This window comes from Schistocerca piceifrons, chromosome X (assembly GCF_021461385.2).
Source record: "Schistocerca piceifrons isolate TAMUIC-IGC-003096 chromosome X, iqSchPice1.1, whole genome shotgun sequence".
NCBI classification, from domain to species: domain Eukaryota; kingdom Metazoa; phylum Arthropoda; class Insecta; order Orthoptera; family Acrididae; genus Schistocerca; species Schistocerca piceifrons.
The window spans coordinates 262725054-262738740 of record NC_060149.1 but is presented as its reverse complement, the minus strand read 5'-3'; the positions used below and the strand labels follow the sequence as shown (position 1 = coordinate 262738740).

The 13687-nt window shown below is 42.3% G+C and overlaps 1 protein-coding gene across 1 annotated transcript in view; it reads left to right on the top strand.

The window, feature by feature from the left end:
• Positions 1–601: 601 nt before the first annotated feature.
• Positions 602–13687, top strand: part of LOC124721627 (endothelin-converting enzyme homolog) — a 416974-nt gene continuing 403888 nt past the window's right edge. The window contains exon 1 of the mRNA XM_047246685.1: positions 602–722. Coding sequence (XP_047102641.1) covers positions 711–722 — 12 coding nt within the window. The 5' untranslated portion in view covers positions 602–710. The remainder of the gene's footprint in view (positions 723–13687) is intronic.

The following is a 13687-nucleotide window of genomic DNA, read 5'->3' as shown; positions in this document are numbered from 1 at the left end:
AAGGCGGAATACCTCTCCAGTTCTCCTGAGTAAGCACAGAGAGGAAGAGCATCAACATCCTAAAAGATGATTATCATTATTGTTATTATTGTTCCTTTCCGAGGAAACATGATTCGTTGCAGCAATGCAAATGTTTGGTGAAAGATAAGAAAAAAAAGAAAAAGACAATACTAACACAGTACAGGCAGTGCCACCTTAAGCGGCTGCGCTAACACCGCTGCTTAATGGCTGGTGCTCTGTTATGGTATTGATGTGTCTTGTTAGACTGAACTTCGATTTGTATGGAACACTTGAGAAGCACGTCGTACTAAAGTAATAATTGTTACATATGAGTACGTTGTACAGTCGTACGAAAGATGAACAAGTTGCTATATTGTCGGAAACTGACTGAAATGAGCAAAATCTGTGACCCGTTAGGTGTTTGCCTCGTTTGTAAGTGCTACGACGTAGCAGCATCCTCGTATGTTTCGGATTCATTGCATGCGTTCCAACATTACGTATGGGGGCGCAGAAGCCGTTAATCGAACTCCCGGTGGAGCATGCGGCCGTGGCGCCGGCCGGATGGGATAGTGCGCAGGCACCGCTGGAAATGCTGTTCGCGAGCGATCAATACGATAATATTCCGGCACAGCACAAGGGGTAGCGCACCTGCTTCTTTGCCATGAGTCACTCTTCGTCCTAACTGTGACAGCAACACAACGCCACTCATCATGTCAGTCAAAGTAAGTGCAGCACTATTTTGTTATTAAATCGTTACATTGTTTACGCCGCGCTGTGACGACTAAAGCATGCCAGCTGGCGAGTGTGCGAGTCCTGAGTGAGTGCGTCTCAGACTAGCGTCTAGTCATCGATTACTTATGCGCTTCGTAGTTAGTTTGGAAATTTGCAAATGCTTTTAAAACTTTTGTACACAGTTTACTGTGATCCGAATTTAGCGCCATGTGACTTCTTTTAGAGTAAAGACGTACGTTTTTCCTCGGCCCACCGGCGATAGTTTTGGATTAATAGCATGGCTCACTCTGCGAGCAGCATAAAAACACTACTTCAGTTGAATTCTGTTCCGGTAGCAAATAATGTCGCTTTCTGTTGATATCAGATAAGTTCAAGGCTATAGACAGACTGTGCAAAGAACTTCGCAATTTTTGAATAGGTTTACGCTATATGCTTTATCCTTTTGTTCTCTTTTGTTATTTTGAAATACTAATTTTAAATTTCAGCGCTTATGTGCACGTTTATGAATATTTTGGATGGTGTAATAACTTCGTGTAAAATGTTACCCTGGAATCTGTCCTGAAGTGTGGGTAGTAAACATCTCAGGTTTCCGGTGAACAAGATATACCTCTAAATCCACGTTTGAAACAGTAGAAAAAACGAGAATTTATTATCCAGTTCACAACTTTCTGTCGCAGAGTCGGTGCAGTTAGCTCTCCGAGGTACCTTATTCTGGTGGAAGTGCTTTGTCACAGCTGAGACAGCACCTAGCAGACTTTCTTATAGGTCTATAAGTCTTGCGAACTGTTCTAGAATTATGTTTATTAACGCCACGTGGTGTATCAATAAGATAGCGGTGACCGTCGTTTTTAAAAAAATTATTTAATGTTACTGCAAATCAGCTGAGTGGAAGTCCATTACAAGTATTTCACATTCTCTTGTACTCCAAATTTATTTCCTCTGTGACGTGTGAGTGTTTATTGGCTTTTGCGCGATTTCTAAGTGTCTGTTGCTTTCTTTTATGTGCAAGTAGTATTTCTGAGAGAAAACGTCTGTTCAATGTATGTGTGTCTATCATTGTAACAGCATTATTAACGTTGTTTGAAATATTGTCAAAGTTAAATGAGCAATTCCTTCGCTTATTAATTGCGGCTGTGAATTAAAAGGCATTTCATATGTGATAATAGAATTCTGAGTCACATCTCACAGCTGTGAATAAAACCATTAATTTATTATAGCTTAACCATTGTATAAAGTTGCTTCTAGATGTTTTCCTTTGAAAAAATACAGAGGTTTTAATTTATGACGTCAAAACCAAACTGTAGCGCTTGCTTTATCTGTTTCACTTACGTTAAGGCATATGCTCTTACATTTGTGAAATATACTCATTTATGTTTAAAGTACTGAAAAAGATTTCGCTATTAAACTGACCACATAACTTCATAATCTACTGACAACGTAAGAATACAATTACTAATAAAATTTCGATCTTACTGAAACATATTACGGTTCAAGATACAGACATAGGACATTATTGGTGATAAACCAAAACATATTACAGATGGAGCATAAATCAAATGAAATATAATATCGTGTCCAAAATATGTTAACGGAGAGCGTTGAATCTATATGGAATAAAAAGACTGCTGAATATGAACTAGTTACGAAAAAATTGGACAAAATAATGAAACAAAATTCCTCCCAAATCATTATTTCGAACGAAGTAAAGAACATCCTTCGTAAGAGGCAACATTAAGCGTAAACCGATCTCCAGTTCCAACAGTGAAACGCGTTGTTTCTGTATTACAGTTCTCGGAATGATCAATAAATGTATAGAGCTTAGCGACATTGATTTTCAGTGAAAACTTCGTTTATTCCATTACAGATGTGTCCATGACAGAAAACAGATCTAAACTGTAGTGAAATCAAGGCAGTTCGTGCAATTATATTCTTCAATCCAGCGATTGCAAGAAATGTCCGTACCTAAATGTGTAGTTAGAAGAAAGTGACTTACTAACGCAACAGTCATTCTGCTGCAACACTGACTTGAAATCAAATGTAACAATTGTATGAAACGCAGCATTTATCTCCTCAATAATAGTTTTACAGAGGAGTAAGCTGCGGGATTCCAGCTTTCTAATGAAATCCATGCACTTAAAATCGCCTCACTTTGCTGTTATTAGAATGTGACCTCTCTCTCCCTTGCTTATTATATCTCCGATAATCATCCTGTAGTCGACAGGACAGTAAACTAGAACCTTCACTCCTTTCTTTTATTGGATAATTTTAGTTTGAGGTAACAGTGTTAATGAGTTCAGTAAATTGAAGGCAGCGTTAATAGTACTCGTAATTCGGCTGTTAAATATCCAATATTTTTTTACACTTTGCTTAGTGTAAATAGCAAAAAATACCGTTCACTAAAAACAAATAATTAACATCACACTTACGAGATAGCACACGAAGCTGGAAAATTGTCTGTTTCAGTTTTCATTCTACTCATTCTGATCACCTGTCTCCTCAACAATTATTCCACCACTTTCACCTTACAAATGACGGGTCCAGGAAAAGAATGAGTGAAGTAATTTTTTTCGTTTTTTGAGTTTTCAGCAGTATATTAAAGCATGGAACAGACCTAATTTTCCTACTGTAGTAAGTAGGTAAAAAACAAGACCAGTCGTACTGTAAATTAGGTTTGACAAATTGTAGTACAGGGAAAGAGTGAGCTCAGTCCATATGAAACAGGGAAATAAAAGGTTCTGTTCAATAAGTGCTGGACTTTAAATAATTATATAGGTTGCAGCCCTGATAAACAGCTCTAGTGTCTGAAATTTTGCGAAAATACAGTTATGGAACGCCATTCATCAAATGATGCCTGTAGTGAAAGTATGGAAGGAGAAACATTGGCGCTTATCTGAGGTAAACAGAAAGATTAATTTAACGTCTCATGATTGGGAGAAAACTGTCATTGTAGGCTACAGTGCTTTGAAAACGCGCCTGAAGAGACAAGACAAAATATTTTAAGAGAATTCAACTTGATGGAATCTGTAGATTTACAGAATGCTTATCTATGTGGTCTCATGACTGTACTTCCAATACAGCGTAGAAGGCCTAGGAAAGGCGAATGTGAAGCAAGATTTAACAATGCAACCTATAAGTACAGAGTTCGACGACAAATAGGGCACTGGACGAAAGAAGCTGTAGTTTGTCGTAAGCATTTATAGCAAAGTACGGCATACCAAAAAGTAAGAGTCAATATTTTGTGTCTAGTGTCGAACTGTTGGGAATACCCCTACTGATAAGAGAGGCAAACAGGAGAACAGGCCCTGGGAATTAAGTGATAAAACAGTTAATACCATTAAGCAGCATACTGTGCCCCTATCCGAGCAGAGATAGCCATTATGGGTTAAAGTATACCTCTCTGAGAAACTAGGTATAAGTAAAATGTTCAATTTATTCAAAGAGCCTTACCAACAGGTAAGGCATCTTACGAAACATGTAGACACATATTTAATACGAACTTCAATATTTCCTTTGGATGGCCCCACGCAGATACATGTAGTGTCTGTGGCGAATATATAGCCAGAATGAAATGCCTGGACCGGGAAAACAAACTGAAGTAGTAAAAGACTCAATTGAAGAATTTTAAAACTTTATAAGATTATCCACATATTTCCAATAAGTGAACATTCTTATTTGGAATGTGATAAAAATATGGGGCTTATAAAGAAGAAAGCTCATACAGAAGTTCCCATAGATTAGACAGAGGTGTTCATATCAGCTCGGTAAAAGCCTTCACCATTTAATGTAGCTGAAGCTAAATCTGGAACTTTTCGCTAATGCACAGCATTCCTGAAGCACTTGTACAAGCAGAAGTGATCTTCTCCTACACTGCTGCTCTGTAATCGGCTCATCCAGCTGAAGGATCCAATGGACTAGACTTTGATTTGACTGAGTTTCATTATACTGGTAAGACTGTAAGATAATCTCCAAACATTGATCTTTTTAGCATGATATAGTTTCAAATTATAAAACGTTATATTTTCAGTCCATGAGAAATACCTGGATTTGCAGGTTTTGAAAAATTTCTGTGGGACAGAAGCACAAGAATATTATGACAGTTCTGTTGCTTGAAGTTCTCACAACAGAACAGGCAACCTTGAACTGTTTTTTTAGTATGGTTTGAGTCCTGTTTCAAGTACTAAGGGAATAAGCAATACTTATGATACCTTGAATTCATGGACTCACTCATTGAATAAGTTACCCTTACACAACTTCTACACTTGTAGCAACGAAAGTTTGAATAAATACCTTATAATATTGTTATATATTTACAAAATATTAGTCAAGCTTTGTAATTTTGTAAAATAATTGTATTTTGTTGCATAACTATAAAATGAAGGAGGGCTTTAAAGAGAAATATTAACGTCCTGTAGAATTTATAAAACAGGACTTAGCTCATTCTTATCCTGGACCCTCCCAATGAGAAAGTTAGTATGGAGGAATCGGTTGTGTAGCTGAGCTGTGTTCTGAATTGTGAGCTTAGGCTGTTAAGTTAAATCTTTAACGTTTGCGAACTATAAATTGGAGAGAGTGGCATCGTTTATGAGTTCATACATTTGTTTGAACAAATTATGGTGCAACATTCGTAAATGATATGTACCCTACGCTTCTCTCTCTCTCTCTCTCTCTCTCTCTCTCTCTCTCTCTCCCTCCCTCTCTCTCTCTCTCTCTCCATCTACTGTCATCCTCATTCTGTTTCTGTTCCATAATACAGAAGGAAACATTTTGCAATCAATTTTCAGTTTCAAAAATTACTGATACATAGTCGTGATGCAATCCTCTATTGTTTTAATGACATGGAGTGCCTACATTACATAATCATTGAATTAGTAGCGTTAAACAGTTTGATTGCATTCCGATTCTATAACGTAAGGATTACAGCACAAAAAAATTTATACTTTTGGGGTATTCTGTGTTTTGTTGAAAGACATTCTAAAGAGTCCACCTTGGTTGTTGCTTACACACATTTACTTCAATAAAACACGCGCAATTGGCCACTTTCGGTCTTGCTTGCTATTTTCAAGTGCTGCAGGTGCCAACATATTTTTTTTCCTGTACTGTAATTTCATTCCTCTGCCCCATATGGGCATGGGAGGGCTGGCAGCAGCACAGTCCACCGCTCTTCAGCCAAACGATTTTACAAAATACATGAAAGGGTAATGCTTACAAAAAAAAAGAGGGGGATAAAAGGAGGACATAAAAAAGCAGGAGATGGAGATGTGCATAACTTAAAATATACACTAATATGGAGACATGCACAGGGTAACAGTTAAAAAGTCGACAGAAAGTTAAAAGAACACAGCTGGCAAGCCTTTGTACACTTAAGTCAAACACAAGTTAAAAGTTGGCCACAGTATAAAAATCACACGAACAAACATGGACTATATATGGGTCGAGCACACAATTAAAGCCGTATCACTGATGATACTGTATAATGGCACTGAACACAACACTAATGCAGCACACTTTTTAATGCAGCATACTTGATAATGAAGAAAAACCTGGGACAATCTTCCAGGGTAGGGGACAAGGGAGAAGGGAAAAGGGAAAAGGGGGTGAGACGGAGGGGAGAGAAAGGGGGATGAGGTGGGGGGGGGGCGCTGAAGGGGGATTGGGGAGGGAAGGGATGGGAGAGGAAAACAGCTGAGGAGGGGGTGCAGGGACTCAGGGGGAGAAGGAGGAAAATCCACTTTGGGGAAGGAGGGGGAGGTGAAGGAGCGCCCTGGGTAGGGGGGGGGTCAACAAGGTCAGGTTACAGTTGGAACGAAGGGTAGATGTCATGGCCAAGTTCAACATCTGGGAGGGGGGGGAGAGGTGTGCTGGAAATTGCCCTGATGAAGGAGATGGAGGGTGTAGAGGTGGAGTGATACAGTGATAGAGGCACGACAACAGGTCGGGGGGTGGAGAGGAAGGAGGATACCAGGGAGTGGGGGGTGCCAACATGTCATACTATCCAATTATTAAACCCCAGAAATGACAGTCTTGGAAGCGAGCACGGAACATGAGAGTGCATAGTTTTGAAACTGAATGTTTCCACAGAAAATGGGCAACGCCTTTTCGTCATCGCTAATTTCGTCCCGATTTATGGTATACTAGTTGAGTACTCGGTGTTTCCTGGGTATATATTAGGTTCATTCAAATGAAATCTGGTCAGTGCATTTACCTTTGCCTTACACGTAATGTGACACCACGTAACTGTGGCTATGGTGGCGCCATGTATTGATAGAGAGACTAACGCGTGTGCACTGTTTGATGTTGCATAGTGCCAGTGTGGTTTCACACCAAAGAGAAGATGGTCACACAAATTACTGTCCACTACCGCACATGCAGACGAGTAAGCAGGAACAACAAGGAGTGATTCGATTTTTGGTGGCGGAGGGAGTTGGAAGCAGCCAAATGTATCGACAGATGAAGGTTGTGTACGGTGAGTACAGTCTGAGTCGTTCAAGTGTTGTGGAATGTGCGAACGATTCCTTGAGGGGCGTGAGTCATTGGAAGACGATGCTCGTCCTGGACAAGCTCATCGTGTCATCACACAGGAAATGGTTGCGGAAGTGAATGCTTTAGTCTTGGACAACCGCAGAATCACCGTGGACGAGGTCTATCGATAACTGAGTATTAGTGTGGGCAACCGATGACGAAATGTGTGACTGCGTCTAGGTCTGGATGTGACAGCAACCCACTAGCTTCTTCAAGGATGGAATCGACCAGGTAGTGTCGCAGTGGGATAAATGTGCCAACAGTTTTGGATATGTGTATGTTTTGAGTATGTATGCTGTGTATAACTACATGTTTGAGTGAATAAAATCATTACCGTTACTTTACACTAGTGATTGGGTTTCATTTGAATGCCCCTTATATACATTCCAATTCTGTTAGTCTATCTGCTCCTCCTGGCTCCTGCTCTCTGTCCACCTCTCCTGTCCCCCTCTCTGTCCATTTCCTTCTAGCCCCTCTCTCTGTCCATTTCCTCCTCACTCCTCTCTTTCTGTCCATCTACTCCTCCCTTCCACCTCTATCTCCTCCTCCCCTCACTGTCCATCTCCTTCTCGCTCCTCTCACTGTCCATTTCCTCCATCCCCCACTCTGTGTCCATCACTTCCTCCCCGTCTGTTCATCTCCTCCTACCCTGTCTATCCATCTCCTCCTCTACCCTTTCTCTGTCCATTTCCTCCTCGTCCCTCATCTGTGTCCGTCTCTTTCTCCCTCCCTGTGTGTCCATCTCTTTCCCCTGCAATTCTTTATCTAAGTTATTACCCTCACCCCAACAGGAGGCTGCTGATTCTTACCCCCACAGTATACCAAGTTTGACTGAAATCGATCAAGGGATTTTGGAGGAGTTTCATCCGCGGCTTTTCCCAAATAAGCACATTCCACATACATTAAATATATTTCACACTTACTTGTACAAATATTTCACCTGTTTCTATAGCGAATTTCGCCCAACAGATTCGTTTACACTCAGCTCAGTGTTTACGACGTCATACCTCCTGAACTGTGTGTTGTATAATAGTACAATTTTGCAAGTATGCGAGTACTGTCTGCAAAGTGTATCGTGGTAAAGAAGTAATAAATTAAATCGTCATGCCTGATGTGGTAGTTTTACTACAAAAATGTCATAAGCGGTAAACTTTTTTCTTTCTTCTTTTTGTGGGATGGGGATGGGGGGTCACCGAGGAAAGGTTTCGTGAAGGTCTGAAATTATGGTTTGTTGCAAGTAACTAAGTGCTCTCATTCTCAAATACTGCATAAATAAAGTCTGAGAACTCACGCGTCTTGGGTTATACTTCTTTTTCACATCCACCCCTTTGAGAGATTGCTTACGGACAGGAAGTGATAAGTGTAGCAAGGTTGTCTGAAATCCGTCGGTTTAGGAGGAGCTGTGGAACGTACATACATATATACGTACATCCATTTTTATAATATGTGTGGATGTATGGATGTTGGACTTAACAAGAAATTGTCAGAAGTGGGAGCTCAGATGGCCAAGCGCTTATGAAAGATAGCATTTTTGGCGAGGGTAGGCCGAGGCTTGAGTCCTTTATGTTAGAATAGTTTCCAGGCAGCGGTCGGCGCAGCTGAAAAAAAAAAAAAAACAGGACTATAATCCGAGAGTCGTGGGGTCGAATCCCTATGCAGAAACTTTTTTTTTCAATTTTTACGATACTTACACTACAAATAACCCTAAATGATGTTCAGTATATTGTATTTATTAATATTGTCATACAAGTCACGAAAAAGAAAGTCAAAATAAAATTTTGAATCGCAAATAAATTTCTAGGAAGGGATTTTAATGCGTACAGCAGAACTTCGCACGTAAAATTAGATACTTGTATTATTTTACAGTTGATGATTTACCCCTTACTGGGGTGCTATTCACCGTAAAAAGAGGGTAAGCAGTGACTTTCTAGGCATCTTGCATACATTATAAACGCCTAATTTTTCTAGTTACATGGTTGTTTTCAAGTTAATATAGAAAAACAAACTTGGTTTCCATTCATTATAGGTTCTCTCCCATCACAGTTTCGCAGTAAACCACGCGCAACGGCCGGCCGGAATGGCCGTGCGGTTCTAGGCGGTACAGTCTGGAGCCGAGCGACCGCTACGGTCGCAGGTTCGAATCCTGCCTCGGGCATGGATGTGTGTGATGTCCTTAGGTTAGATAGGTTTAAGTAGTTCTAAGTTCTAGGGGACTGATGACCTCAGACGTTAAGTCGCATAGTGCTCAGAGCCATTTGAACCATTGAGCCACGCGCAACGCACCATTTCGCCGTACGTTGGCGAGGATGGCTGGTTATATACAATGGAATGTATTTTGATGCAGTCCTCTCGGGATATGATTTGCTTTTCTCTCTATGAGATAAGAGCAGTTTTGAAGGTTTTTGATCAAATTCTTTATGTGACGATAAAAGTAGGCATCGTAGGGTCGCCGTAGTTTCTGAGGACTGCTCAAAGATCAAAATGAAACTAAACGAATACGAAGGTCTGTACACTTTAATTACAATGGTTCCTTGAAAAATTGTTTGCTGAGTCCTGGTGGACGCTGCAAGTACAATCCTTTCTGGGAAACATATTAGCAGTTCTCAAAACTTTCCTTTGTCTTTTCTTTTCATGCCTTTTACGAAAATATTAACAAATACAATATAGTGAGCATTATTTAGATTTATTTGCCGTGTAAATAACGTAAAAATTTAAAGTAAAGTTTCCACATAGGGACTCGATCATACGATCCTCGGATTACCATTCTGCACTCTTTCCGCTGCACCAACCACCGTCTGGAAACTACGTTAACAGAAATGCCTCATGCCCCTCCCCTATTTTTTCCAAACGATTAGTCATCTGGAGCTCCCACTTCAGACACAAATCGGTGATGACAAGTAGGCGCTGTATCCTCGTGAGTGCAGTAATACACTCCTGGAAATTGAAATAAGAACACCGTGAATTCATTGTCCCAGGAAGGGGAAACCTTATTGACACATTCCTGGGGTCATATACATCACATGATCACACTGACAGAACCACAGGCACATAGACACAGGCAACAGAGCATGCACAATGTCGGCACTAGTACAGTGTATATCCACCTTTCGCAGCAATGCAGGCTGCTATTCTCCCATGGAGACGATCGTAGAGATGCTGGATGTAGTCCTGTGGAACGGCTTGCCATGCCATTTCCACCTGGCGCCTCAGTTGGACCAGCGTTCGTGCTGGACGTGCAGACCGCGTGAGACGACGCTTCATCCAGTCCCAAACATGCTCAATGGGGGACAGATCCGGAGATCTTGCTGGCCAGGGTAGTTGACTTACACCTTCTAGAGCACGTTAGGTGGCACGGAATACATGCGGACGTGCATTGTCCTGTTGGAACAGCAAGTTCCCTTGCCGTTCTAGGAATGGTAGAACGATGGGTTCAATGACGGTTTGGATGTACCGTGCACTATTCAGTGTCCCCTCGACGATCACCAGTGGTGTACGGCCAGTGTAGGAGATCGCTCCCCACACCATGATGGCGGGTGTTGGCCCTGTGTGCCTCGGTCGTATGCAGTCCTGATTGTGGCGCTCACCTGCACAGCGCCAAACACGCATACGACCATCATTGGCACCAAGGCAGAAGCGACTCTCATCGCTGAAGACGACACGTCTCCATTCGTCCCTCCATTCACGCCTGTCGCGACACCACTGGAGGCGGGCTGCACGATGTTGGGGCGTGAGCGGAAGACGGCCTAACGGTGTGCGGGACCGTAGCCCAGCTTCATGGAGACGGTTGCGAATGGTCCTCGCCGATACCCCAGGAGCAACAGTGTCCCTAATTTGCTGGGAAGTGGCGGTGCGGTCCCCTACGGCACTGCGTAGGATCCTACGGTCTTGGCGTGCATCCGTGCGTCGCTGCGGTCCGGTCCCAGGTCGACGGGCACGTGCACCTTCCGCCGACCACTGGCGACAACATCGATGTACTGTGGAGACCTCACACCCCACGTGTTGAGCAATTCGGCGGTACGTCCACCCGGCCTCCCGCATGCCCACTATACGCCCTCGCTCAAAGTCCATCAACTGCACAAACGGTTCACGTCCACGCTGTCGAGGCATGCTACCAGTGTTAAAGACTGCGATGGAGCTCCGTATGCCACGGCAAACTGGCTGACACTGACGGTGGCGGTGCACAAATGCTGCGCAGCTAGCGCCATTCGACGGCCAACACCGCGGTTCCTGGTGTGTCCGCTGTGCCGTGCGTGTGATCATTGCTTGTACAGCCCTCTCGCAGTGTCCGGAGCAAGTATGGTGGGTCTGACACACCGGTGTCAATGTGTTCTTTTTTCCATTTCCAGGAGTGTATTTATCACTGAAAGCTGTGTCACGTCGTAAACCATAGTTTGTGCTCGCTGCTCGCTTACGTTTTTAAACACCATCTGTTACTCTTGTCCGCTGTGCTTCCTGCGCGAGCACATAGTGTGATTTATAACGTGGCACTAGTTTGGACGACAGCGCTCGGTAACCATTCTGTTTCTAAATTTGGCACTTGCACGTTATGTGCTCGCTCTCACAACTGCTGTAATCGGATAATATTACGTGTTGGCGCCCTGTAGCTTTCCACAAGTACCACCCAACAGATTACTAATTTGTACCTATAACCGCCCCCCCCCCCTCCCCCCCCCCCCCCCATCGCTACAGAAAACCGTACGTTTTTCGTCTCTGGCTATTTCCTCTTTTCAAACCTTTCACGGAGGTAACAACACTGTATATTTGTAATCATCTCTTCATTAATTTTTTTTGAAAATTTGTCATCTATAAATATGTCTTCATTCATATTTTTGTAAAAGCTCTAGACTAAAGAGTGTGATACTATACCACTGGTGGCCCACCACACCTCCCCATATGGGGCTAGGAGGATGAAATGACAATAAATTAAAAAACAAAGGATATGTTGGTACCTACAACACTTGAACATGACCTGTAAGACCGAATTTGGCCAACTGTGCGAGTTTTAATAAAGTATGTGCGCGTAAGCAATAGCCTAGGCGGGAATTTTACTGCGTGTTTCAACAAAATATGGTTGTGGTACCCCAGAAGAAGGAAATTATCCATGTTCTGTGTTCGTGTTATTTATTGCTGTTTTTTAGACCTGTGCAGATTGCATACGATCATTGCAGCCGTGGTCACAACGTCATTACTGGCTGCAGCTTAATGAATTCTGAGGCATTCTGACACGGATAATTAATTTACTTATTAATCTTCGATCATTACTCTATCACCCATGAGGTACCAATGTAACACACACGTAGCCTTCGGGAATGGTCTGATTCTGGGTAACAATTTTGCGGCAAAGTAGAAAAGTACACGAAAAATAGACGAAAAATAGTTACGTCCCACGTAATGGATAGCACACATTTCCTCTCTTGTGATGATGGCGACTCGTCATGGGATGGACCATTCATGACACAAAATACATTTTAGACCCACCTGTTTCCAGCTGCCTACAACTCATATATATTGATTGAGACACATTCCAAAACGTAGTTAATTATCTCGACGAAACTGAGCTTGGTGGCCTTGGGGCAGACAAGTACTCTGATGCCCTTGTAGTGATCGTCTAATTACTCTGACACTGAGTTTGAGAGAGTTTGACGGTGGGGTAGGGACGTACTCGTCCACTGCTACCACCCTGTATACTGATTTGTAACGAAACTCCTCTGTCAAGGCGCTCTTTGTTCATGCTATAGCAGACCAGTGGTGCTGTTCTTAGACTCATATTTATCTCTATGCCCTACGACGTACCATTGTTTGAGATGTTCGTGTGAGATGGTGGCTTCTGTAGCTCATGATGACTAGAATATTTTGAATGTTATAGCTGCAACCATGATTGTGCAGAGCAATGACAAAACAAATGGTTTACGCTATTTGTGCCGTCTGTCCGCTATCACAATCCGAGCTGGCTGATCGCGATCCTCACCCAACACTCGTCGTTGATGGCAGCAGCAACTGACATTGGCGAAATGATGGCGAAGAAGTATTTACGGTAGATTAGATAGAGAAAAGAGAAAAGAGAAGCAGATGCATGAATATCAAGAGCTCAGATGGAAAACCAGTTCTAAGCAAAGAAGTGAAAGCTGAGAGGTAGTAGTTGCTATTTTGTAGAGATGGAATAGGACGTAAAAGAAGATGAGGTGTGAGATATGAAACTGCGAGAAGAATTTGTCAGAGTACTGAACGACCTAAATCAAAACAAGGCTTCGGGAGTAGAGGACATTCCGTCAGAACTACTGACAACCTTGGAAGAGCCAGCCATCACAAAATTCTTGCATCTGTTGTGCAGGATGATGAGACAGGTAAAATACCCTCAGACTTCAAGAAAAACGTAATAATTCCAATCCCAAAGCAAACAGGTGCTGAAAGGTTTGAACATTACTGAACTATCAGT